This window comes from Cydia strobilella, chromosome 9 (genome assembly GCF_947568885.1).
Source record: "Cydia strobilella chromosome 9, ilCydStro3.1, whole genome shotgun sequence".
Taxonomy (NCBI): domain Eukaryota; kingdom Metazoa; phylum Arthropoda; class Insecta; order Lepidoptera; family Tortricidae; genus Cydia; species Cydia strobilella.
In genome coordinates this window covers 8,544,357-8,567,999 of record NC_086049.1, presented here as the reverse complement: position 1 = coordinate 8,567,999, position 23,643 = coordinate 8,544,357, and the positions used below count along the sequence as shown (strand labels likewise).

Below are 23,643 nucleotides of genomic sequence, written 5' to 3'. Positions count from 1 at the left end.
GCTGGATACGTATGACAAATACGAACGTTTCCGAGAAAATACGATGGAAAACAATTACCTATGCACTACATCTGTACGAGTAGGTAAAGCCCGTTGTGAGCGACTTTAAAAGTGGCTCATAAGCCAGACCTAGACGGACCTTTGTGATACAAGTAAGCAGTTGAAATGCAGTTTAGCGTAACAATGTAAGTCTAAACTGTAACTGTTGATTCGGACACTATTTTAATAAGGCAATTATGAATGTTAGAATATTTTCAAAAACTTTTTACGGGGCTAAGTATATTTCGAATATCTTATATCAGTATTTAAATCAAGGTGTCAGTCACATTTGAGTTTATGTTTGTTTAGTTAATATTGTAATAAATATCTGTCATTCTGAATGTAGGGAACAATATACATAACGATGGTTCTTTTCTTTAGAAATTAAGCTTAATGCACAATTTTGCTTAAGGTATGCACAAATTTATTAGTAGTATCAAGGTCCTTTGATATTTAAAGGGTTTTTATTTAATAATAACCCATTACATTATTTATTTAAAAATAAATTTCTCTGTACCAAAAGGGGCAAAAGGTACTTCAAATATTCTATTTATATAGGTATTATTAAAAAAATTCGAAATGAACTACAAAATCATGGTTCAATATCGTTTAACGTAGAACTTCTACAGAGGTTATTTAGTACAAAGTTTATTTACTTAAAAAACTATTTTTTTTTAATAAGTTGCTCATTTTACAACGCAATATTTAATTTTTGAATATTATTTATAGTGCATAATCGCACAAATAGGTACAAATTGATTATTTATGTTTACAGTGCTGTGTTGCGAGTATTATTTCAAGTTTTGTTACCTGGTTAATTGGAGTAGGTGCTCAAATAAATTGGAATTAAGACACATGATAAAGACATGAAAAAAGACGTTGAAATATATTAATTTTGTTATATTTAAGTTGTTACGCTGTACCCAAAAAAAGACATCGTCTAGTCATTGTATTGTTGTGTTGCAACCGAGTACTTAAGTATTTTTAAATAGTTGCTTATTGCTTTTTGTTAGCTTATAATGGCTTTGTTACGGTGTATTACGAGTAGAAGTTGGAATTGAAGTGGATCTAACAATTATGTTAATCTTATAGCTAAATTGAATCCCAATTTGATAGTATTTCATAGTATTACAAGATTTGCCTGTCCAGGTAGTCATTCTTTAAGATTCCAGACGTATAAACTGTTAAAATTCTAATAATTTTATTTAGACAGTAAAGACGTTATTCGAACAGATTAATTTGGTAACGATGCGATGCTTTGCAAATGTTCACTTAAAATAATGTTATCCCTAAATTGGTACACTGACCACCACAATTCCAAACTTACCAACTGTGTATATTATATGTAAAATGGGTTCCATGCCAATAATATGTCATAGTTTAGGTATTAGTACAAGTACCTATGTGCAAAAGATGTCCATTAATCATAAAACTCATTGCGTATTACAGTTATTATATTACTTAATATTAAGTTTTAAAAAGCTGTTTAACCTTTAATATTGATGTTTTCTGTAGAGGTTTTAAGCCGTGCTTTTTCAACGATGGAGCGAGGTAAGGACCGAATTCAAATTGGAGCCCTAACAAACAAATATGTATCTACCTACATAATTTAGTAACACCACCGTTGTGACGTCTTGCCTCGTTGTTAAGTAAAACACCTTATTATAACCTTCCACTCTATTCAAGTTTCCATCTTAAGGTTCGGCCACATCGCTGCTCAAAATACGGCGACGGTACGGAATCGCAGTGACATGCCTCATTATGCAAAACTACGTTGCGTCAGCGTATTTTTACCCGCGGTGTGGCATGCGATAAAGTCGTCACGTTTACGGTACGTCACTGCGGTTCCGTACAGTCACCGTATTATGAGCAGCGGTGTGGCCGATCGTTTATAATAATACATTTGATCGATTGATTGATGAAAATTTAAATGAAGTAGATTGGATTCGGAGTATAGTCTTGCGTTTTAATCATTGCGATGAGTTAAATATAAAATGAACGCGCTTTATGTATTATTTTTAAGTTATACTATAATTATTAAATGTTTCTAATTATACCTATTAGCTGTGTTGTAGGAACTTGAGTTTTAGTAGATACTTTATAAACTTGAATAGTTAGTACTGTTAGTAGCCCAGGTAGAAAGGTAGGAAAGAATGAGCTTGTAATATAAATGTAAGATAGATGTGTGATGTTACTGAAACAGTAGGGAGGCTTCGCACCGGAGAGGACCATTGTTAAGAACTTTAGGATTAAACTTCGGTAGAATGCTCAGATTTGCTGCCAGCTTTTAGTAGCTTCATTTAAGGAACGCATCTACCTGATATCCGACTATGAACATACGTATTCGTCGTCGTGATCAAAACTAGTGAAAACTGCCAGCGACTGGGGGGCAATTTTTGAATTTCGAGCGCATGATTTCATGTAGCTCCCTTCAATACTATCTCTACTACTAGGCATTTAAATTATACTAATAGAATTGAAAACGTCTGGTCAATACCATTAGATTCCCTATTTATATCGCTCGTATTTCGAGTGACGAAATAAGACAAATATGGCATGAAAACTACAGAGCTTTGACATCACAATGTCAAAGCTCTGTACGAGTATGTCGAGTATGACAAATTTCGTCAGTATGCATCAGCATCAGCAACCTATAGAATCGTCAAACAAGAATATATCGAGTTTGGCTGTTGGTTGGTTGATGCCAAAACTATGTTTGAATAGTTATAGCACGAGGAATCGTTTATTCGTGTAGTTATATAAATATTTATGTTTGTTGTGTGGTTCGTGTATATTAGAATATGGGACGTGCGAAGCCTCGACATTCTCTGCCTTAACGCTGTGTAAACAGTACCGTCTGCGAAATGTTAAGAACATTTCAAATCATGTGCTGTGATTTACTCTGGTTTCTAGTCTGATGTCCATTCCAAAGTTCATAGCGACTAACTACCTACCCCTTAGTTCGTTCTATTTAATCTTGTAGCATATGGTTCCCAATACCGCAAATGTGCTAAGAACTACCGTTTAAGAGGAAAGGGGACGGTCGCTTCTCCATACAAACGTAGTTCCCATTTTCCTCTCTGGATATTGATATTATGAAAAATATTTTTACATAATTTGATGTATATTAAATATAGCTGTGCCCCTACGTCTGACTTTTTTAGACATGTATTTTGATTATTGCAAAATTGGAGCGAAAAACATATTTCATACAAATTTTAATTTATTTATTTATTTCCAATAATTTAAATATCCAGAGGAAAATGAGGACTACGTTTGTATGAAAAGATGATTTCGCGCGGGTCCTCCACTTTCGCCTTAACGTCATATTAGTAAGGGTCAATTCATAACTGACAAATATGCGATCTTACGTTATTCTCTTATCGTACTCCACTATAATTATAACATTTTAAAGCGTACAAAAACACATTTATTAATGTACTTGCAGAAGTCAATTTTAAAGTCATTTCAAAGAAAACGCTAGTACATGAGGAACACTAAGTCTTAGTAAATGCAAACCAGTTTCATATATGACAAATTATAATTGTTTTCTTATAATTATAAACCTTTTATAACTAAAAACTAAAATTTGGGATTATTATTCGAATAAAAATGTTCAATTGTTATTTTGTATGTTTCACCGTCTCTAGCTATAATTCTATAAAATAAGTGTACGAATATAAAAATAAACATTGCAGCCTCGATTACGATAACAAACAACACCAAAAAGTCATCATTACACCTACCGATTGATTGTACTTTCTAAACCACTAATTTTAATTATTGTGATTTTATTATATACCTATTATAGTTACATATTTATTACAAAAGAGAAAATACATATTTTGGATTCAGTTCCTACGTGGATGAATAAAACAAGAAGACGGTATCTACAAAGTAGTGTTCTTCATTCAGCGTCACCTATTGAACGGAAGTTGAGGTGTTTTGACAGAAGGTCTAAGCGTCAAACAAAAAGATGGAACTGAGACATATTATAGATGGCGCTACGGTACCCGAACCCAAAGACAGAGGTCTATAGCTCTGGTTTCCTAGGATAGTGGTCATATAGCGGCCGTCTCAATACAAAATACTACTCATCCATATTTAGCCGTATTATTTTGTATGGAGACGGCCGCTATATGACGGCACCGCTATTCTAGGACTGCAGAACTTAAGCGTCGAACAAAATAGATGGAAATGAGACTTATTTTTCAAAATATCTCTACTTCCATTCAATAGATGGCGCTGCGGTTCCCGAACCCGAAAGGATCCAACAAAATGGATAGAACAGAAACCTGCTGCGTTAGTGACGCCATCTGGAAAAAGTGAATATTGGAAGAACGCGATTTTGTATACACGTTGTCGATCTTCTCGTTTTATTTGTCCATGGTTCCTATAAGGAGCCTATGAGCCGTGAATCGTATCTGTCTAAATAAATCCACCAGTCTTCCATACCTTGTAATGTGATGTTTGTATGTAAACGTAATATTATGCTTGTGCTTATGCATATTGCATTAATTGCATAGCATTATATTATGGTGACGCTTTTTCACGCAAGAACAATAATAAAATAGGGTGCAGGGCAATTTTAACTACCTTCTGGTTTAGTTCTGAAGTAATCAATAATAACTGCATTGTTTACCTTAACTATTACAACTAGTTTAGATACGCTACGCTCAAAATATATTTTTTGCTTCATAATAAAATAATTGTTATTAGAAGGAGAATAGTGATAGGTAAATTAATTACCCGGCGTCAAACAAACGCTGCTAGTTTTTCAGACTAGAAGATACAGTCTTTAGTTTGAGGACGGCACAATTTTACTTAGTTTGCACATTATAGGTGTTATAGGTGTTTGAGGACGGCACAATTTTACTTAGTTTGCACATTATAGGTACTATTTTACACCAAGATGTTCGATGGAATAGGATGTCTCGATTCAATTAAAGCGAGTAATTTGAAGTGAACACCGTGTTCACTGAACAGTTGTACAGAACAATTTTATAAGCGGACAAGCTGTTCGAAATTAACTTAAAACAAATTTAAGAATGTTCGCAGGTAAATTTGTAGCCACTTCTGCTACTGTACAGTTGCCCTCAAGAATCCTTGTATTTTTTATTACAATTATTACTATGGATGCACATTACAATCCAACAAGTGTCCACCGATTTTTGACGACCGTGCAGCCAGTGCATTGTTATTTATTGGTACCAACCTAATTTTACAGGCTATTTTGTATGACTAAAATAATCATGTTACTAAAAGTATTCGACAGTAGTTATAAAAGTAAAAGATGGATCAGAGACTAATAAATTATAAAGATTGTGAATGTCTAGGAAAAATCTGAAGCTTCAAAATAGGTAAACTAGACGACTCACAAGAGGTCGCAGTACATAATATAGGTACATAGACGCCCTATTGACACGACTATTGAAGCCACGACTTTTCCTTTAACATTTTTGTAGTTGTAACGGTCTGATATGTGTGTTACAAAGTATTATTTTCACCAAAGCGATATTTGGCTAGTCCATATATTTAGATAATTATAGTATTATTAAGGGAATACTAAAATGTTACACTATTTAATAAAATTTTCCTCGCTAATAAAGACTTTTACTAACGAAAATGATATTCAGGTAGCTTCACAGCTCTTTTTTCTAAGGTTAATTATTTGTCGCAGAGGTCACTTTCTAGAAGAGTGACCAATTTAGTGGAAAATGACAGCGCGATTTAAATTTATCTACGACTACGTACGAGATACTACGAGATAATCCCTACAAAGTTGTGTTTTTATTCTCTAGTCACTTATGAACGTATTTATGAAAATGACATGTTCAAGTGTATGTATTTTTTAGCTATAAGTACCTATTTTTGTTTTCTATTTGAGAAATTATTTTTCTATTTCTAAGCTATCTAGCTTAGCTCCAAGCCAAGGTGGCTAGTATTTAACAAAAAATTTATTTTATTTTTTACAAATTTACAGTTTTCACTTTTTTTCCTGTATTTGTAGTGTAAGTCGATATTACTTGCCAAATTTCATAGTTCTAGGTCAACGGGAAGTACCCTATCAATTTTGATTCCTTTGAAAGTGTCGAAATATACGTTTTTTTTGCGGCATAAACGGCCGTATCTTTTTTTTACGTTAACTTAGAAGTTTGATTTTTTCACACCTTTAAGACACCCTAGACTTGAGTATATGATTTAAATTTCAACTCGATATCTCCACGCGTTCCCGAGATAAATGGTCTTGGCAGACAGACGGACGGACGGGCAACAATGTGATCCTATAAGGGCCCGTTTTTTCCTTTTAAGGTACGGAACCCTAAAAAGACAACAAAAAAATAGCAAACAAGCATATACTTTATTACCTACTAAATTTTAATTATACAAATCTCACTTGCGAGTATTATTATAGTGCCACTCAGCGCAGCCCCAGCCTTTAAGGCCATTTACTTCAGCGGTGCACCAGCGCTCGTAGATCTTCGCTTCCCGGTCTTTACCCATGAAGAATGAATCCTCCTCGTCCACTAACACTTTGACTACGTACCGTTCACCTCCTGAAAGTATAATTGAATAAATTATACACTTCAAATCTACATTACAATGGTTACGTTAGGTTATTTAAGTATATTTAGGTATTCATGTGTATTAAAATTTTGAATTGACTTCCTCGTGAAGTCATGACATAGTAGATTTGTTTTTTTTTTTACATTAACACATTGTATTAATGTTACTTTCATGGTCAATATATTATTAGGTAGGCGTAATACTTTAGTGATAATTATTACTGAATGCGCCTTCTCATGGGCCTCCTAAGACACGAAGTGTAAAAAAACGTGGGCTAGGTGTACGTGGCACACATAAACTTATCACCTCTTTTTCTAAATGCCGTAGATAACAGACTACCGCACGTAACGATAGTGTAATTAGTGTATAATATGGTCGCCGTACGTGCGTTACGGACACAGCTATAAGTTAGAGCGAAAAAGAGATATTTTGACCGCACTGAGGTCGCGGTCCGGTGCAGTAGTCTGTTACGGCTTTAAAAGACTTTACACTTCTTACAGAATCAATGTGACTAATAACTCACTATAAAATGCTCTTAATTTGCTTTTACCTGCTTTAAAACTGAATCCGTAATCCTTTGGCAATATTCCGTTCTCTCCGTGTTGGTATAGTTTAAAATCGGTGGACTTCACGGGAAATATCGTCTGATCGGCCTTTCGGCATAGGTAGCCAATAGTGAGACTGAAAAAAAGTCAGTGTCATTGCGACAAGGACAAAGTACCGTAGAACAGAAACAAAGATTTCAAAAGTAAAGATAGGCCCGTTCATATAATTCCGATCGAACATTGTCGTTTGGTGTGCCTCGGTGGAATGCTACAACGCGATTGGTTGATGAGTTCGCATCACGTGCGCGATGGGTGCAACACAATTGCGTTGGACTGCACGCTTGGCTCGCAGCCCAATACTCAGTGACACCGCTGTGCTGGCATCATTCTTGGTGCCCATAAGAAGTAATAATTATATAAGTCAATGCGTACAAATTGAATTGGATGACTTTCCAATATCGTCGTAACTGAAAATGATTTGGTAGATATTTTAATCGTAACATATAGCTAACCGCATACAGTCTTCACACGAAGGTATGCCCAATTGTATGTGAACAGCATTCAACGCAGAACGCTCTTAAGCTTAAAAATAAATTAAGTGGAAAAATTCACTGTCTCGGGCGAGACTCGAACTCGCGACACTGGTTCACTAGCCCATGCTCTGCCAACTGAGCTACCGAGACACTACACCCGAGGACGGTAAATATTTCCAAATCTATGCGCCTTAGGGAGGCGTCCCTTGCGACATCTACCGTAAGAGTGTTTAAGACGTTTTTGCTTAACACGTTCGCGTCAGGACGTCATGTGTCATAGGCCAAAGGAAACAAAAAACTACGCGACATGCATTCGTGTCGGCGAATGTGTTAATACAAAATTTATGCATATCGCTCAATCGCCCACTTGCACAGGTTTATTATATGTATTGACGATGACTATAAATACTAAAACCTCATGGCCTATTTAAAAGCTTTAAAAAAGGTGGGAAATAAGTAGTTTTAAGAATAGTAGAGGTAAACACTTTTTATACTCACTGGGAAATGACAACAGGTTGTGATACGCAACCCACAGTCAGACAATCTCCGTTCTCGAGATACAAAAAGTGAAGAACGTATCTGTGAAAATTGCGCCAATCGCGATAGTTTCCTGAAATGTAATAAAAAAACATTACGTAAGTATACGTTTCGAGTCGAGTCGAGTCGAGTTGGTTGCCTTCGTCAATATGCTATACGAAATTAAGCCAATAGGTACCTACGCAAACACGAGTTGCAATCGTCATTTCTTTATCTGCCTTTCTGAGAATATGCAAGAGCGATAGAGAAGCAGATAACGAAATTTCGACCATCGTCACCCATCCATTCTCATATTGGCTATGTGAGAAGTACGTGATGGACTTAAAGCGACTTATCCATGTGCAGAAAAGTTAGACGAGCTCTGGATGGGCTATGAGGACCCAGCAGTGAGACGTATAATGTATCTACATGCAGCACACAGCATACAGCAGTGAGACGTATAATGTATCTATAATGTACCTACATACCTATACTAGAACCTATATTATCATTGCCTAGTTGACCGAGCGTTGGTGAAGGTCTCCGTTTCAATTTTCAGCTTGGGCAAAAATGCTTTTAGACCGCGGGCCAGGAACAGATTTCCATGACCAATCGCCTCCCGGGCGAAAACTCGTATAGTGGTTAACGGCTATGTATGATGAACCCTCGTGAACGTCAGCTGCCGCTCCGTTGGTGGGTTGAGGAATGGCAGCAAATAATGTCTATAAAAAAATAGTCATCGCCTTCCGCTTGATACTTTGTCAGATGATAGTTTAGATGCCATTGTGAATAAACAAAATCGTCAGCCGATTGTATCGCTGTGGAAAGACCGCCAGCTGGTCACATGAACATGTAAAAAAGAAACATTTTCAGTCATGGGCGTCATCGCCTCCCGTTTAAGACTTTGTCAGATGATAGTTAAGATGCTATTGTTAATAAAACAAATCGTCAGCCGGTTGTATCGCGGTGGAAAAACCGTGTTACGCGTTTCGGTGGCTGCCATTCCTCAACCCACGACGTTTACGTGGGTTCATTATACATAACCGTTAACCGCTATACGAGTTTTCACCCGGGAGGCGATGACTGACGAAATTTGCGCCTGGCTCACGGTCTATTTCGTATGTCCGGATGTCGATCTCCTCTGCTGGTCGCATTTCCCAACCGATCCTCGTGAAATTTTGTGAGCACGTTCGGTAGTTAAACATAACATTTCTGTTTTGTTTTTTGAAAAAAAAAAATGGCGGATATTGGCATACTTAAACGGGAGCCAGTACGGTACATGGCACTTAAGACAGTTGTGAGTTCGCTGTGATAATGGCTCAACGTAAAGTTTTTTTTAAGTGTATCGCGAGGTCTACAGCTCACAGAGCCACTAGTGTGAACTTACCGAAGCTATGATCTCTAACGCACGGCATGCTTATATCCGTCGTGAGGCCGTTGATGGTCACAGTGCCTAGTAGGTGGCCCATCTGCTCATAGCGAGTTTGATGGAACCTGAAATGTAAAATATGGATTACGTTATGTTTTTTTTTTTTTTTTTTTTTTTTTTTTTTTTTTTTTTTTTTTTTTTTTTTTTTTAATACCACGTCGGTGGCAATCAAGCATACGGCCCGCCTGATGGTAAGCAGTTACCGTAGCCTATGAACGCCTGCAACACCAGAGATATTGCACGCGCGTTGCCGACCCTTTAAAAACCTGTACACTCCTTTTTTGAAGAACCCCATACTGTAGCCCCTCGGGAAAACCTCGGCAGGGAGTTCATTCCACAGCCGAAGCGTACGCGGGAGGAAATTCCTCTTAAACCGCACAGTACGCGACCATTTAGGTGCTAGGGTGTGAGGATGAACACCCTGCCGATGGCGAGCGGTGCGGTGATAGAAAGCGGCCGTTGGCATCATGTCAAACAATTCTTCAGAGCACAGCCCATTGTACAAGCGGTAGAACACACACAAGGAGGCGAAGTCTCTCCTTAGACTTAAAGGTTCGATACCGCTTGTGAGTTTGGGATCGTCGACGATTCGTACAGCGCGCCTTTGGACTGAGTCGAAGGGTCCAAGCTGGCATCCAGGTGCTCCTGCCCAAAGGTGACAGCAGTACTCCATATGGGGTCTGACTTGCGATTTATATAGCAGCAGTCTTTGCCCCGGAGTAAAGTATCGCCGTGCTTTATTGAGCACACCGAGTTTTTTGGATGCCAGATCAGCCTTCCCTTCCAGGTGGCTACGGAATTGGACGTCACTGGAGATGTCGACACCGAGGATCCCAATACTCCCTGACATGGTAAGGGCTGTGCCTTCGAACTGTGGGACCACAGTAAATGGGGTTTTCTTAGCGGTAAACGCGCAAACTTGTGTCTTGGTGGGGTTGAATCGCACTAAATTGTCCCGGCCCCACACCGAAACTCTGGATAGAGTGCCCTCAATATCCGACACAAGCTTTTCACGACTCTCTAGCACCACGGAACGAGGGATGTTGGCACGGCCTGCGTAATAGGCATCCCCAGTACTGTCGTCTGCATAGCAATGAATGTCGTCGATAGACGACATGTCATTGATGTGCAGCAAAAACAGCGTTGGGGATAGCACAGAGCCTTGCGGAACGCCAGCGTTAATGTCCATGCTATTGGAGCAGCTTCCGTCTACTACGGCTCGTATGCGTCTGCCAGACAAAAAGCTAGCGATCCATTTGCATAGTCCCTCCGGCAATCCATAAGATGGTAACTTCGACAGGAGACCCCGATGCCAGACCCGATCGAACGCCTTCGCTATATCTAGGCTAACTGCCAATGCCTCACCTTGACTCTCAATGGCCGAAGCCCAGCGGTGAGTGAGATACACTAGAAGATCACCAGTCGAGCGACCGTGGCGAAAACCATACTGACGGTCGCTGATCAGGTCGTGTTCTTCTAGGTATCTCAGGAGCTTTGCGTTGATTATACGCTCCATGACCTTAGAGAGAAGGGAGGTAATAGCGATAGGCCTGTAATTCGATGGGTCCGATCTGTCGCCCTTTTTAGGCACAGGGTGCACAAGGGCCGTCTTCCACGAAGATGGAACATGCCGTTTGTTGCTAGAGAGTGTGAAGAGACGCGCCAACACGGAACATAACTCAGGAGCACACTGCTTAAGCACAAGTGCTGGAATGCCGTCTGGCCCGCTCGACTTATGAACGTTTAGGGATAGCAACTCCCGCCGAATATCCCTCTGCGTGAATGAGATTTCGGGCATGGAGTATGCACACCGCGGGATGGTGGGCGGCACGGCGCTACCGTCGTCGTTCAAGGTCGAGTTCGAGGCAAAAAGAGTACCAAGAAGATCGGCTTTCTCTTTTGCACTGTGGGCCAGATCACCATCAGCTTTTCGCAGAGGTGGTAAAGACGACTGACAAAAATTTCCCTCGGCAGCTTTGGCGAGCGACCAGAACGCGCGACTCCCAGAGGGATAGCCCGCTAGCCGCTAGTTATGTACACGGAGAGTGGCAGTTACCGGTTCTAAGTCCAAACAGGTAGGCATTAGTGCGAATGCCAGGGGTCACTTTGGACAGTGGCAGGGTCCATCGTAAGAAGCATGGCTTAACCTCCTTCACACTAGGCGAAAACTGAAATATCAGCGCGCTAATATCCCACCTTCGTCACGGGGCATGACATTCTCCTGTCCGCTATGCGGTCACGGCTGCCGCTCTCACATTGGACTTACTATAGTCATTCACGTAAGTGCCGCAATGTCATAGACGCTGTTTAAACCATCATTTAATTGATGTTAAAGGCCAATGATGTAGGTCTTTTTTACGGGGCTTTTACTTGTTTGTAAAAGCCCCGTAAAAAAGATTTTAACAGTACATTAAGCCGTTGATAGCAGTTCATGTATGTACAGTCCGCAAAGTTATTAGCTCAGCATCTCTGCATACAATATATACAAACATGTATTATGCAGGTGAGTTAAGCTAATGGTTTTGCTGACTGTATCATATATGCAAAGTCTGCGTATTTAATCCGAATGGAGAAGGTTAATTGTCCCTCTGGGTTGAAAGTTAATATAGGTATGACACTTTAATAAATGTTTATAGATTTGCATGAGATCGCAGCAATTACTGCTTGTACGAGTATAAACAAATAAATCATATCAAAGATAATTAATTGTAACAGAGAGGAGTCTAGGAAAAAAAGTGCCCGTTAGTTTGACATCCAAAACAGATGGCGCTGTGCTGCGCCATATGTTTTGTGGTCACTGGATTGTCAAACGTCAACTTTTGACAGAGTTACTGCAAAACGTAAGCAGCTGTACAGTGCCATCTCGTTTATCTGTCAAATTCGAAGCACGAATTGTCTTAGATTTTACGTATCTCTTATTCAATCAATGTATCTTCGATCATATTAATTAAGGTCATACTAATGAAACGCTAACTTTTTAAGTAATTTGAAATAGTCGGCGGACCAAGCCTCGCGAGCCATGTCGCTAGCCATACTGAGTGGCGCCATCTGGGTGTCATAGTTGAAGTGGCCGAAGTGGGCACTCCATGTGACGCTTAATTCGACGTCCATCTTCTTGCCATCCTTGGTTCTGGAAAAAAATATTTATAATTAAGACAAATTAGTTCCAAAATTAAATATTATTCGAGAACACAATTTGGGTGAATTGCAAATAAGAAGCAGTCTTAAGTTAATGGATTCAATTGTGCTACGATGATTAACCATGTAAATTGTATTGTATTTATTGTACTAAATTCATTCACATAAGTCTATAGCATACTCTGATACACTTTCATGCAAATAACTTCAAACAAAATGGCTTAATTGTCGTAACACAATGGAATCACTTAACTTCAGACTAATAACAGGTCCTTAACTATGTATCTTTTTGCAATTCACTCATTTATTAGTCGTTTAAGTAAGACAATACTTTTCCATTGTTTAAGGCGAGGAAACATGTTAATATAAAAAGTAGTCGCTAACGGTTTACTCAAAAAGTCTGTACCTAGACTAGTAAATAATAGGTATTATCAAAGATAGATATAACTCCGTAATAGATGGATACAGTCTAAGGAAAAAACGTGCCTCGAAAATCAAGAAAATTTGACTCTCGATCAGAGGCCGCTACTAGCTTTGGCCTACTGTCGTATAGATGGCGTTGACGGTTTCGTTTGTTATTTAACAATTTTAACGCATATCAGTGAAAGAATATGGGTCAAAATCATAAAAATAAAAAAATCATTTATCCATATTTAAATACATTTTATCGTATTTTTATAAATCTTCATTTTTAGTTTTAAAGTGTGTCGATAGATGGCAGTGAATTTACTGTGGTTACAAAATTTACTATGACAGTACCGCTCTAGAGTTACTCTATGGTATTATGCTATCATGTTAAGTAATAAAAATATCTTACTTCATCTCGCCGCTGTAAGTCACCTCCCAGGTCCGCATAGGTATGAAATTAACAATGGAGAGTCCCCCTGACTTGTAGTGACCCTGTTCCACTGCTGTTTGAGTTGCACAAGTGTCGGGGAGATTTGGTGTGAGTAACAATTCTTCTCCTTCTACCTGTAGATAAATGATAAGTAAGACAAAATGGTACAATAGTAAAACGTAGTTTATCTTGATAAAATGAAGGTATACATGATCTTCTAGGTAACTTATATAATGGTTCTGAATAGTGGGGCGATTGGTGATCGAGTGGCCATGAGGTGGACCCACCTTAATGACGTTAGTCGTTTAATCGTAAGACGCCGTTCGGTTACAGCATGGGCGTAGGCACTGTAGGCAGGTAGGAGCAGGGGGGCAGCTGAACTGGAGCCCCTCTGCCCCTCCTCTAGGCCTCCGGCGATATTAACTTGCCCCCCTAGTTCATTGGCTGGCTACGGCCTAGCGATGTTACGATTCGACTTCAAAAGTCGGTTCAAACCGATTTAGGCCTGAAGTCGACTAAATCGACGTGAGTATTCTGTAAATCGATTTAAGATACGTTTACCTCACCCGCTCTAAACGCAACCTTTTCGATTTGTTGTTGCGTCACTTTCGTTAGTTTCGTTTGACATATTGAGAAATAAGATGTACGCGAATCGACTTCAAACCACGAAAACTGTTGCCATGCACATAGCCACCATTATTGAGTCGTCGAAACTTCGTATCTACTAGTAAAGTAAAATGAAACTTATTATTTGAGTAGTAAGGTTCAATTTCGAATAAGCTCGAGAGATCGATTTGGCGGTAAACTTGGATCGGTTTGGCAGTTTTGGGCCGCGTCGATTTGCGAACTGTACAAATTCGCGGCAATGACTCACGGAATCGCACGAGACCGCACGCTCTTTCCTACTTGCTCGGATACTGCTTTCCCGTTTTTTTAGCTTTAGCAATGAATGAAATTGTGATCTACGGCGCAGCGGAAAGTAAAAAAATATTACAAAAGTTTTTACGTCATAGTTTTCGCTGTCGTGTGTCTAGGTCCTGTCCTAGCTAAGGATTCTAAGGGTCAAACATATAAAAGGTAAAATTGACAAATCGATTTCCTCGACTCAAAACCAAGTGACTACGGACTACGGAGCGGTTTGTACTGATACTTAAAAAAATTGACGTTAAATCGACTTGGCCAAATCGGTTTGCAAACCGATTTGGGTTTAAATCGGAGTCGACTTATTCGGTTTGAATTTTTTTCGATTTGACACATCACTATACGGCCCTGTTCGGTTACTTCGACTGTTTAATTCCAAACTTAGGATGGATAATGTTACAGTAAGAAGTATGAACTCACTTTCAAGTACATAAATGCATCGACATCGTGGTGAGCCCTGCATGCCAGGCCGCAGACTAAAGCAGCTCCTTCTTTTGACATCCCGTTGTAATATACCGCATCCACGGCCTACAAATGAAAACAATAATTACCTATCAAAAAGGTTTAGGAAACGTAGGTCACTGCTAATCATAATGGGGTAAGGCTGGTAGGCAAGAACAAAACGTAAAAAGGACCTATACACCCTATAGGTGCTATAGGTAAGTATTTATCTGTAAGTACATAGGTACAGTCACCCTCAGATATATCTGAGCGGCCAAGGTAACAAATATCTGAACAAAGCCTTTAAACTCCATGTTCAGATATTTTTGAGCATCTTGTTGGCCGCTCCGATTTATCTGATGGATCAGAGAACCAGTATTTTGCGCCATGAGTTGTTGACGGCCGACAACAAATAGTTGGAAGGGGAGCGTGAATCTCGCGACCTAAACGCGTAAGCGCCATAAATTTCACGACGTTTAGGTCGCGAGGTACAGGTTGCGATTGCGACAATTTCATTGTTTGGTATGGCTTCTCTATAGTAACTGTGCATACCTATTCGTTGGTTGATTTTTCTTACGGTGTTTAATTGTTTCAAGTGCCTTTTATACCACGTCGGTGGCAAACAAGCATACGGCCCGCCTGATGGTAAGCAGTCACCGTAGCCTATGGACGTCTGCATCTCCAGAGCAAGAACCCCATACTGTAAACGCTCGGGAAAACCTCGGAAGGGAGTTCAATCCACAGCCGGAGCGTCCGCGGGAGAAAATTCCTCTTAAACCACACAGTACGCAACCATTTAGGTTCTAGGGTGTGAGGATGCTGGTGGGATACTGATTATCTAGTGTGGGAAATATAGGCCGGTATATATAAGAGACTTACCAGTGGATAATCTCCTAGATAGTATTTCTTCTCCAGAGGCTCGTCTTGTTCGTGTGGTTTGATGGTGCCATCATCGCTTCGACCCACATCAACGGCGCGCAGTCTTCTTAGGTGTCTGATTAACTACGACATGAAATGTAAGTGGTACAGGCCACTATAAAACCATTTCATAACGAATCAATATGTTTATCTTTTACGACAGTGCTTATTGAGGTGATGTATATCATGTATCTAGTAGTTAAAGCGACAAGGGTCTATAGTGGTCTAGGAAACGAATTGGTTGACTGTTAATTAAACAGGCCGGGAAAACAGGAGTTGCAGGCCTGCGTACCTATTCTTTAAAATTTCATGATAAAAATTTAAGTGTCAATTTATCTATAGATAAATGTTATTTTACATCCTTAGATATTTTGATACATAAAGTTGCATCTATAATAAAACACGCAATTAAATCGCGACTCGCGTTACATTTTTGTAGAAATCCATCTGGCTTTTGTATGCCACATTATCTTCTCTCGATTGTTTCTGTAATGATTAGGAAAGTATAAAATAATAACTTACCTGTCTACTCCTTAAAAATAAGTACAAAACAATAAATTTCAGAAAGTAAGTCTTGTTCCTTTGCTGGTAAACTCCGAATATCGCCGGTTTCCGCTCTGCATTTAAAAACCTAAATATTAGTACAAGGGATAGCGGAACTATCAAAGAAATTATTAAAGTTAACATTTTAGTAAATTAGTGTTATGCTAGACGACCTAATCAGGTGGCTAACGATTGCCAAATGATGATAATGAAACATCCGTACAATACAATATCTTATCAGGAATATCGTGATATTTTATTAGTGTAAATTATCAGTAATGTGTTAAGCAGTAAGTACGTTTTTAGGGTTCCGTACCTCAAAAGGAAAAAACGGAACCCTTATAGGATCACTCGTGCGTCTGTCTGTCCGTCTGTCACAGCCTATTTTCTCCGAAACTACTGGACCAATTAAGTTGAAATTTGGTATACATATGTAAGTTTGTGACCCAAAGACGGACATGTAACATAAAAAATAAATTTTAAAAATGGGGGCCACTTTTGGGGTGTAAATGAGAAAATTAAAAAATAAAGTTTTTCAAACCATATCGTGTTACATATCAAATGAAAGAGCTCATTGTGAGAATCTCAAATATATATTTTTTTATAATTTTAGGATAAACAATTTAGAAGTTATTCAAGATAATAGGCAAAAAATTACCATCCCCCCCCCCCCTTTATCTCCGAAACTACTGGGTCCAAATTTTGAAAAAAATACACAAAATAGATCTTTACCTATAGATTACAGGAAAACCTATTAGAAATTGCAGTCAAGCGTGAGTCGGCCTTCATTATTTAGTTTTTGATCCGACCCCTACGGGTTTTTTAAAGACATTTCCCTCACGTTTCACATAAAAAATACATTGTCTAAATTGTGTAATGAAGGGAACCCTTGGAACGCGAGTCCGACTCGCACTTGGCCGGTTTTTTTTTTAATCGCAACTGATTGCATTTATTTATCTTACTTTTTAACAAAATAGGATATAGACGATGAGTTATGTAATTTATTTATAAGGACTAGAGTCCGATATGGCTGAAATTATCGGAAGTGTCGATCCGATATCGGATGCCGGGTGGCATTTATGAAAAAAACAGCACGAAGTCCGCCTTTTTTCGTTAACATTTTTTTTGCCATGCAGATTTCCTAAATATGTACAGAAAACACATATGTTATACATTTTAGTTCTATCCGATATCGAATCAGACGATGTGAAAACGCTGTAAGGTCCACAGTTAACAATGTAGTATTTAGTATGGTTTTACACAGGGAATAGTAGTAATAATTACATTAAATAGCTATCTTTACACAGTCATCCTTTCTAATACTGGATACTAATGGATACTACCGTAGAGTTCTATACCTAACTTCTATGAAATTATGACGTTAAAATGACACTTGCACTGCGTGTGCTATCAAAATCGTTGCAGACTTATCTTGGTCTTGTCTTTATGTAATGGATGTGATTAAGAAGGAACAAATTAATCAAAATGCGCTTATTTTATATCAATTCGTATTTATTAACTAGACTTACAGAAATAAGGTAAGTAAGGATAAAGTTTCATTACCAGACAGACACGTATTGGAACTCACTATTGACCAGAAATTAAAATTATTAAAATTCAAATAAAATTTCAAAGACAATACATTGAATAATCTAGGTCATATTCTATATTAAAAGCCAATTTATTTCTATGGAACAAATGCAACGGTGCATATATTTATTTTCAATAATGTATACCGATACTGATGAATAAAATATTTCACCCGAACAATAATTCTCCTTCTAGAGTTTAGCTTAGGATGGTATTCCATCTATCCAATATCTTGGTCCAATGTGTATTTGCGTCTCACATTTTGATTATTGAGAGAATGAGACGCAATGCACATGGGACAAATAAATTGGACAGATGGAATACCCTTAGGCGATTCATTTACGAAATTAGTCTTTAACGTTGCACAATAATAAGAGTTAGGTTAGGTTATATGCAACAAGTTATTTTTGGGGGCGATCCTAGCAAAGGACAAGCATTATTTTGGAATTCGGAAATAAAATCGGATAAAGTTTTATTACGCCCGCGTTCGTTTTTTCATGCAACCATTCTGTATTTTTTTATCCATCTGTTTTCATCCAAAAGGTAGAATAACTTTTGCAGCTATCCGGGCGATTAGTGATAGAATTATTTCGTTCAACAACGTACTTGTATATGTAAGTCTCGTTGAATGGAGGAGATGCACATACCATCCTTTCTCGAAGTAAACTAGCCCACAAAGAAAAAAAAAACACCGTCAAAACTACTTGCTTCTCGCTGATCGACGCGAGAAACTGCCTCGGTATTTGAATTATCCAACTGATAGTTTATGGAAGAGAAAATTATTGTTAATTTGACATAAGGTACGCGTAAGTTACTCGGCAACCGTGGCGAGCAAGTGTTTGTGCACGCATTCCTCCTTGTTGATGAGATGCGTGGTCTTGTTGACGAGCTGCATGAGCGTGTTGAGGTTGTTCGACCACTCGTTGAGCCGGTCTGATGCGTTCATGTTCAAGCTGGAACAAGGTTAGTCTTGAAATACCCGAACGTAACAACACGTTCAACATAATTCGAATAATACCTCTAAAAATAACTAATAAGGGAGTATTTTCTCTGACGCCTTTGAATTTTGAGCAATGAGTATAGTCGGCATCAAACAGTGGCGGCTTTAGTGGCCAAATTCTGCCCCGGCCAGACGGTCAATCTTGGCCTTCACGACGGCGATGATAACTAGTTTTTAGGGTTCCGTACCTCATAAGGAAAAAACGGAACCCTTATAGGATCACTCGTGCGTCTGTCTGTCTGTCCGTCTGTCACAGCCTATTTTCTCCGAAACTAAAAGACCAATTAAGTAAGGGTTCCGTACCTCAAAAGGAAAAAACGGAACCCTTATAGGATCACTCGTGCGTCTGTCTGTCTGTCTGTCCGTCAGTCACAGTCTATTTTCTCCGAAACTACTAGACCAATTAAGTTGAAATTTGGTACACATATGTAAGTTTGTGACCCAAAGACGGACTTGTAACGTAAACAAATGAATTCTAAAGTGACCCCCATCACTTTAGGGGGGTAAATGAGAAAATTAAAAAAAAACCGGCCAAGTGCGAGTCGGACTCGCGTTCTAAGGGTTCCGTACATTACACAAATTAAACAATGTATTTTTTATGTGAAATGTCTATAAAAAACCCGTAGGGGTCGGATCAAAAACTAAGTAATTAAGTCCGACTCACGCTTGACTGCACATTTCTAATAGGTTTTCCGGTGATCTATAGGTAAAGATCTATTTTGTGTATTTTTTTCAAAGACAGACAGACAGACGCACGAGTGATCCTATAAGGGTTGCGTTTTTTCCTTTTGAGGTACGGAACCCTAAAAAAAAGTTTTTCAAACTATATCGTGTTACATATGAAATGAAAGAGCTCCTTATGAGAATTTCAAATATATATTTTTTTATAATTTTAGGATAAACATTTTAGAAGTTATTCAAGAAAATAGGTAAAAAATGACCTCCCCCCCCCCTTTTATCTCCGAAACTACTGGGTCTAAAATTTTGAAAAAAATATATAAAATAGTTCATTACTTGTAGATGACAGGAAAACCTATTAAAAATGTGCAGTCAAGCGTGAGTCGGATTTAATTACTTAGTTATTGATCCGACCCCTACGGGTTTTTTAAAGACATTTCACACATTTTACATAAAATAATACATTGTTAAAAATTATGTAATGAACGGAACCCTTGAAACGCGAGTCCGACTCGCACTTGGCCGGTTTATTTTTTATAAACTGATCAGCAATTAGCCCTAGACACACCTAATGGAAAGTGAAGACAGGGCCTAAGATGGAGCTCACCGGTTCAGTAATAGCCTATTTACTCTTGCTTTAAAGAGACCGAGGTCATATTGGTCATAGTTGACTGAGCGCTTCTTCCATCTTGTTCTTGGTAACGCTGTCTCGTTTTCACGTTTCATGGTGAACTTACCACTAGTCTTATGTTGATTAAGACAGTTACCTAAAATGCACGACGCCGGCGGGACGGTTCTTGGCATTTACGACGGCGCTGACAAGTTGGCTGAGCGCTTCTTCCGTCTTGCTCCCGGTGACGCTGTCTAGCCCTTACGTTTCGCGTAAGCATTTCGGGAAAGAATTAACCTTGTGTATAGTTGCGTCATATAACGCCCCTTCACATGGCGACTTAGCCACTGAAGTCAAATGTAATGTGTATAACAGTTACCTAGTGCAAGACGCCGGCGGGACGGTCGATGTTGGCCTCCTCGACGGCGCCGAACACGAGTTGGTTGAGCGCTTCTTCCATCCTCCTCTCATTGGCGCTGATTCACTTTTGTTTTATGGCGACCCCGCAACTGAAGCCTTAGGTAGATTATGACTTATGACAGTTACCTGAAATGCACGACGCCAGCAGGACGGTCGATCTTGGCCTTCACAACGGCACTGACAACAAGTTGGCTGAGCGCTTCCTCCGTCTCGGTCTCAGTGAGGCCTAGCAGCTCGCTCATGCGTTTCGTGGAGATGCGCGTATAGTACATCGACATGATGCGAATGTTCTGGAAAAACAATACATTATTCTCAAGCTAAGTTCCATTTCACAGAAGTTAATCGCTTCTGCATGAGTACTGAAGACACAGAATAATTTTCTCTTTATGATGATCTATAGAACATTATCATTATTGGTGGTAAATGCCCAAAGAATATTGAGAACTCTACAAAGTATCCCACCAAAATCATTTATAGTGTTTCCAGCAAAGCTTTAAACTTTGTAAAAGTAACCGGATCTCGTAAATCGGACCTTTAACTGCCGAACTGTAGGAAACTGCTATTATTTGCGGCTTGCAGGGTTTGGTCTTATAGTAGAAGCTGATCAGTAGGATGTTGACACTCTATATATCACTGCCTCAAGTCTAAAACATGTCAATAACTGTAGCGATGCTTATGGGGCCGAATAATAAACAAAAACCTGACTGAACTGAACTAACTTACATGTTCTACCACCCTGTTCTTGAGGTCGTTCCATCGCTCCTGTCCCTTCTCGTCGGTCGAGTCGAAGTAGGGCGTCGCTCGCAGCGCCTTCTCATAGTGCTGGCAGATGCTGTTCCACTTTATGATCTCGGGGTTTATGAACAGCCCCAGTAGTTGCCTAAAATAACAGAGAACTTACTAGTTAAGCTATGTACAGATTGTACAGTTAGCAATACTATTAGCTTAGCACATTTAAATAAATAAATAAAATAAATATTATAGGACATTCTTACACAGATTGACTAAGTCCCACGGTAAGCCCAAGGAGGCTTGTGTTACGACAACGATATACAGTACCGGCCAATAATATTGAGTGTTTTTGTATGAGCTTGTATAGAGAAAAAAACAATATATGTTAGTTTGTAGATTGCATATTTTCCTAGTCATTTTATACAAATATATGATGAATATTGCAATGAAATACTGTGAATTACAGTAGTTTCATTGCATATTAATAAAAAACCTCTAGTATAAAAATGATGTTAACAATATATTGAAAAAAAATCTCTATGAAAAAACCATTACATGAGAACAATTTTTCTCATCGCCCGTACAAAGGAATACTACTAGGCTACCTAAAACAGTGAGGTGGAAGTCACTCACAAAAATAAAAAAAAAGTTATACCGTAAAAACATGGAAGTGATATATTATTGGCCGGTACTATATATAATATATAAATACTTAAATACATTGAAAACACCCATGACTCAGAAACAAATATCTGTGCTCATCACACAAATAAATGCCCTTAAAGGGGTTCAAACCCAGGACCATCAGCTTCACAGGCAGGATCACTACCCACTAGGCCAGATCGATCGTCGAACATTTGCATACAAACTTCTATGAATTGGGATAATTTTCTCTGCAGATGACTAAACAAAAACATTGTGAAAAGTTTACGAAGAACAGTCAAGACACAAGGATATTTATCAAAGGACAGGCAATAATTATCTTTTTATTGAGGCGATGTATGTTTAGTACGTACTTGTAATCAGGCAGTTTGTCAAGATCCTTGTCCTCGTTGACACGATGCGTGAGATCAGCTTGCTCGTTGTTATACGGTGCTAGTACGAGAAACACCACACTGCCTATGAGCGAGTCCGCGCCGCCCGCAGCGCCCAGCGCTCGGAAATGCCGGCACACGGATAAATAGGCTCCGTTGTGCTGATCTACGGCGATCATCAGGCGGTAGAATTTCTCCTTTAACTCCTGGCAATGTTTAATGGAAACATTTATAAAAGTCCCTAAATAATAAAAAAATACTCTATAACACAAACACACGTTAAACTCTTAGTAACTCTTCTGTTTTCAAAACAACACTAAGCGCCACTTGCACCATCCCACTAACCCGGAGTTAACCGAGTGTCAAATTGGACACATGGTAACTACAGGTTTAATCGGTTAACCCTGGGTTAGTGAATGGTGCAAGCGGCCCTAAGTGAGTTTAAATGGACCATGGGTTGTTGAGTGGGTTGGGGATTCATAGAATATAATATCATACAATATAAATTTTGACAAGAGTAAAATAAATGATGATGCTGAGATATAAACAGCCTGGTTTAAATAAATGTAATTTTGTAATATTATAATTTAATTTAATTAGTTTACATTATGTCTAGTCTGTATATTGTTGTATGTTGTGGAATTAAATAATACTGACTGAGACACTGTGTAAAGTTAATAAATATTATTACTTTTTTATTTATAAGATATTACTTCTTTTTCTACATTACTAAGCTTAAATGGTGCACAGTTACCTGAGTATTTTCTTCCTCAAAGAATTTTGTATTGATCTTCTTTGAGATAATTTGTGTCCGGACGTAATCCTTGATAGCAAGGCACAGCCTCATCTGTTCCAATATAAGTTCCACTTTCTCACGCTTGTCCATGGAGCCATAGGTTTCCACCTAGAATAAGGATTTTATAATACTTTCTACACATTATCATTGTTAAAATAAACTCAATTTAACACAATTCAAGTTTACTTTAATACATTCTTGGAATTAAAAAACTCTATTAAATTATAACAAGAAAACTGTCCAGTTGAGAAGGAAAAAATATACAGTGGAAATCTCAATGTACCTTTCCAGTTAAGTTAATTAAGTTTTCCTGTTTTTAGACAAAATTGTGTAATAAAATAAAATAAAATTGTTT

General features: G+C 38.5%; 2 protein-coding genes and 1 long non-coding RNA gene across 5 annotated transcripts in view; 1 reads left to right on the top strand and 2 right to left on the bottom strand.

Moving 5' to 3' along the window:
* The first annotated feature begins 827 nt into the window (after positions 1 to 827).
* LOC134744255 (uncharacterized) lies at positions 828 to 5,647 on the top strand. The gene is made up of 2 exons (XR_010128072.1): positions 828 to 4,881; positions 4,934 to 5,647. It is a non-coding gene; the product is annotated as an uncharacterized LOC134744255 (long non-coding RNA).
* A 752-nt stretch (positions 5,648 to 6,399) lies between these two features.
* LOC134743893 (uncharacterized) lies at positions 6,400 to 16,640 on the bottom strand. The gene is made up of 9 exons (XM_063677526.1): positions 16,408 to 16,640; positions 15,847 to 15,969; positions 14,947 to 15,054; positions 13,585 to 13,739; positions 12,604 to 12,759; positions 9,588 to 9,694; positions 8,183 to 8,294; positions 7,157 to 7,287; positions 6,400 to 6,596 (listed from the first exon to the last, which is right to left on the bottom strand). The coding sequence occupies exons 1-9, from the start codon at positions 16,570 to 16,572 to the stop codon at positions 6,433 to 6,435; spliced, it is 1,221 nt and encodes a 406-aa protein (XP_063533596.1). The 5' UTR covers positions 16,573 to 16,640; the 3' UTR covers positions 6,400 to 6,432.
* Positions 16,641 to 17,919: 1,279 nt separating this feature from the next.
* Positions 17,920 to 23,643, bottom strand: part of LOC134744237 (26S proteasome non-ATPase regulatory subunit 12) — a 423,568-nt gene continuing 417,844 nt past the window's right edge. For all 3 annotated transcript variants that reach the window (XM_063677982.1, XM_063677981.1, XM_063677980.1), the window contains exons 6-10: positions 23,247 to 23,396; positions 22,475 to 22,698; positions 21,450 to 21,606; positions 20,853 to 21,016; positions 17,920 to 18,971 (exon numbers count right to left, since the gene is read on the bottom strand). In XM_063677982.1, coding sequence (XP_063534052.1) covers positions 18,830 to 18,971; positions 20,853 to 21,016; positions 21,450 to 21,606; positions 22,475 to 22,698; positions 23,247 to 23,396 — 837 coding nt within the window. In that variant the 3' untranslated portion in view covers positions 17,920 to 18,829. The remainder of the gene's footprint in view (positions 18,972 to 20,852; positions 21,017 to 21,449; positions 21,607 to 22,474; positions 22,699 to 23,246; positions 23,397 to 23,643) is intronic.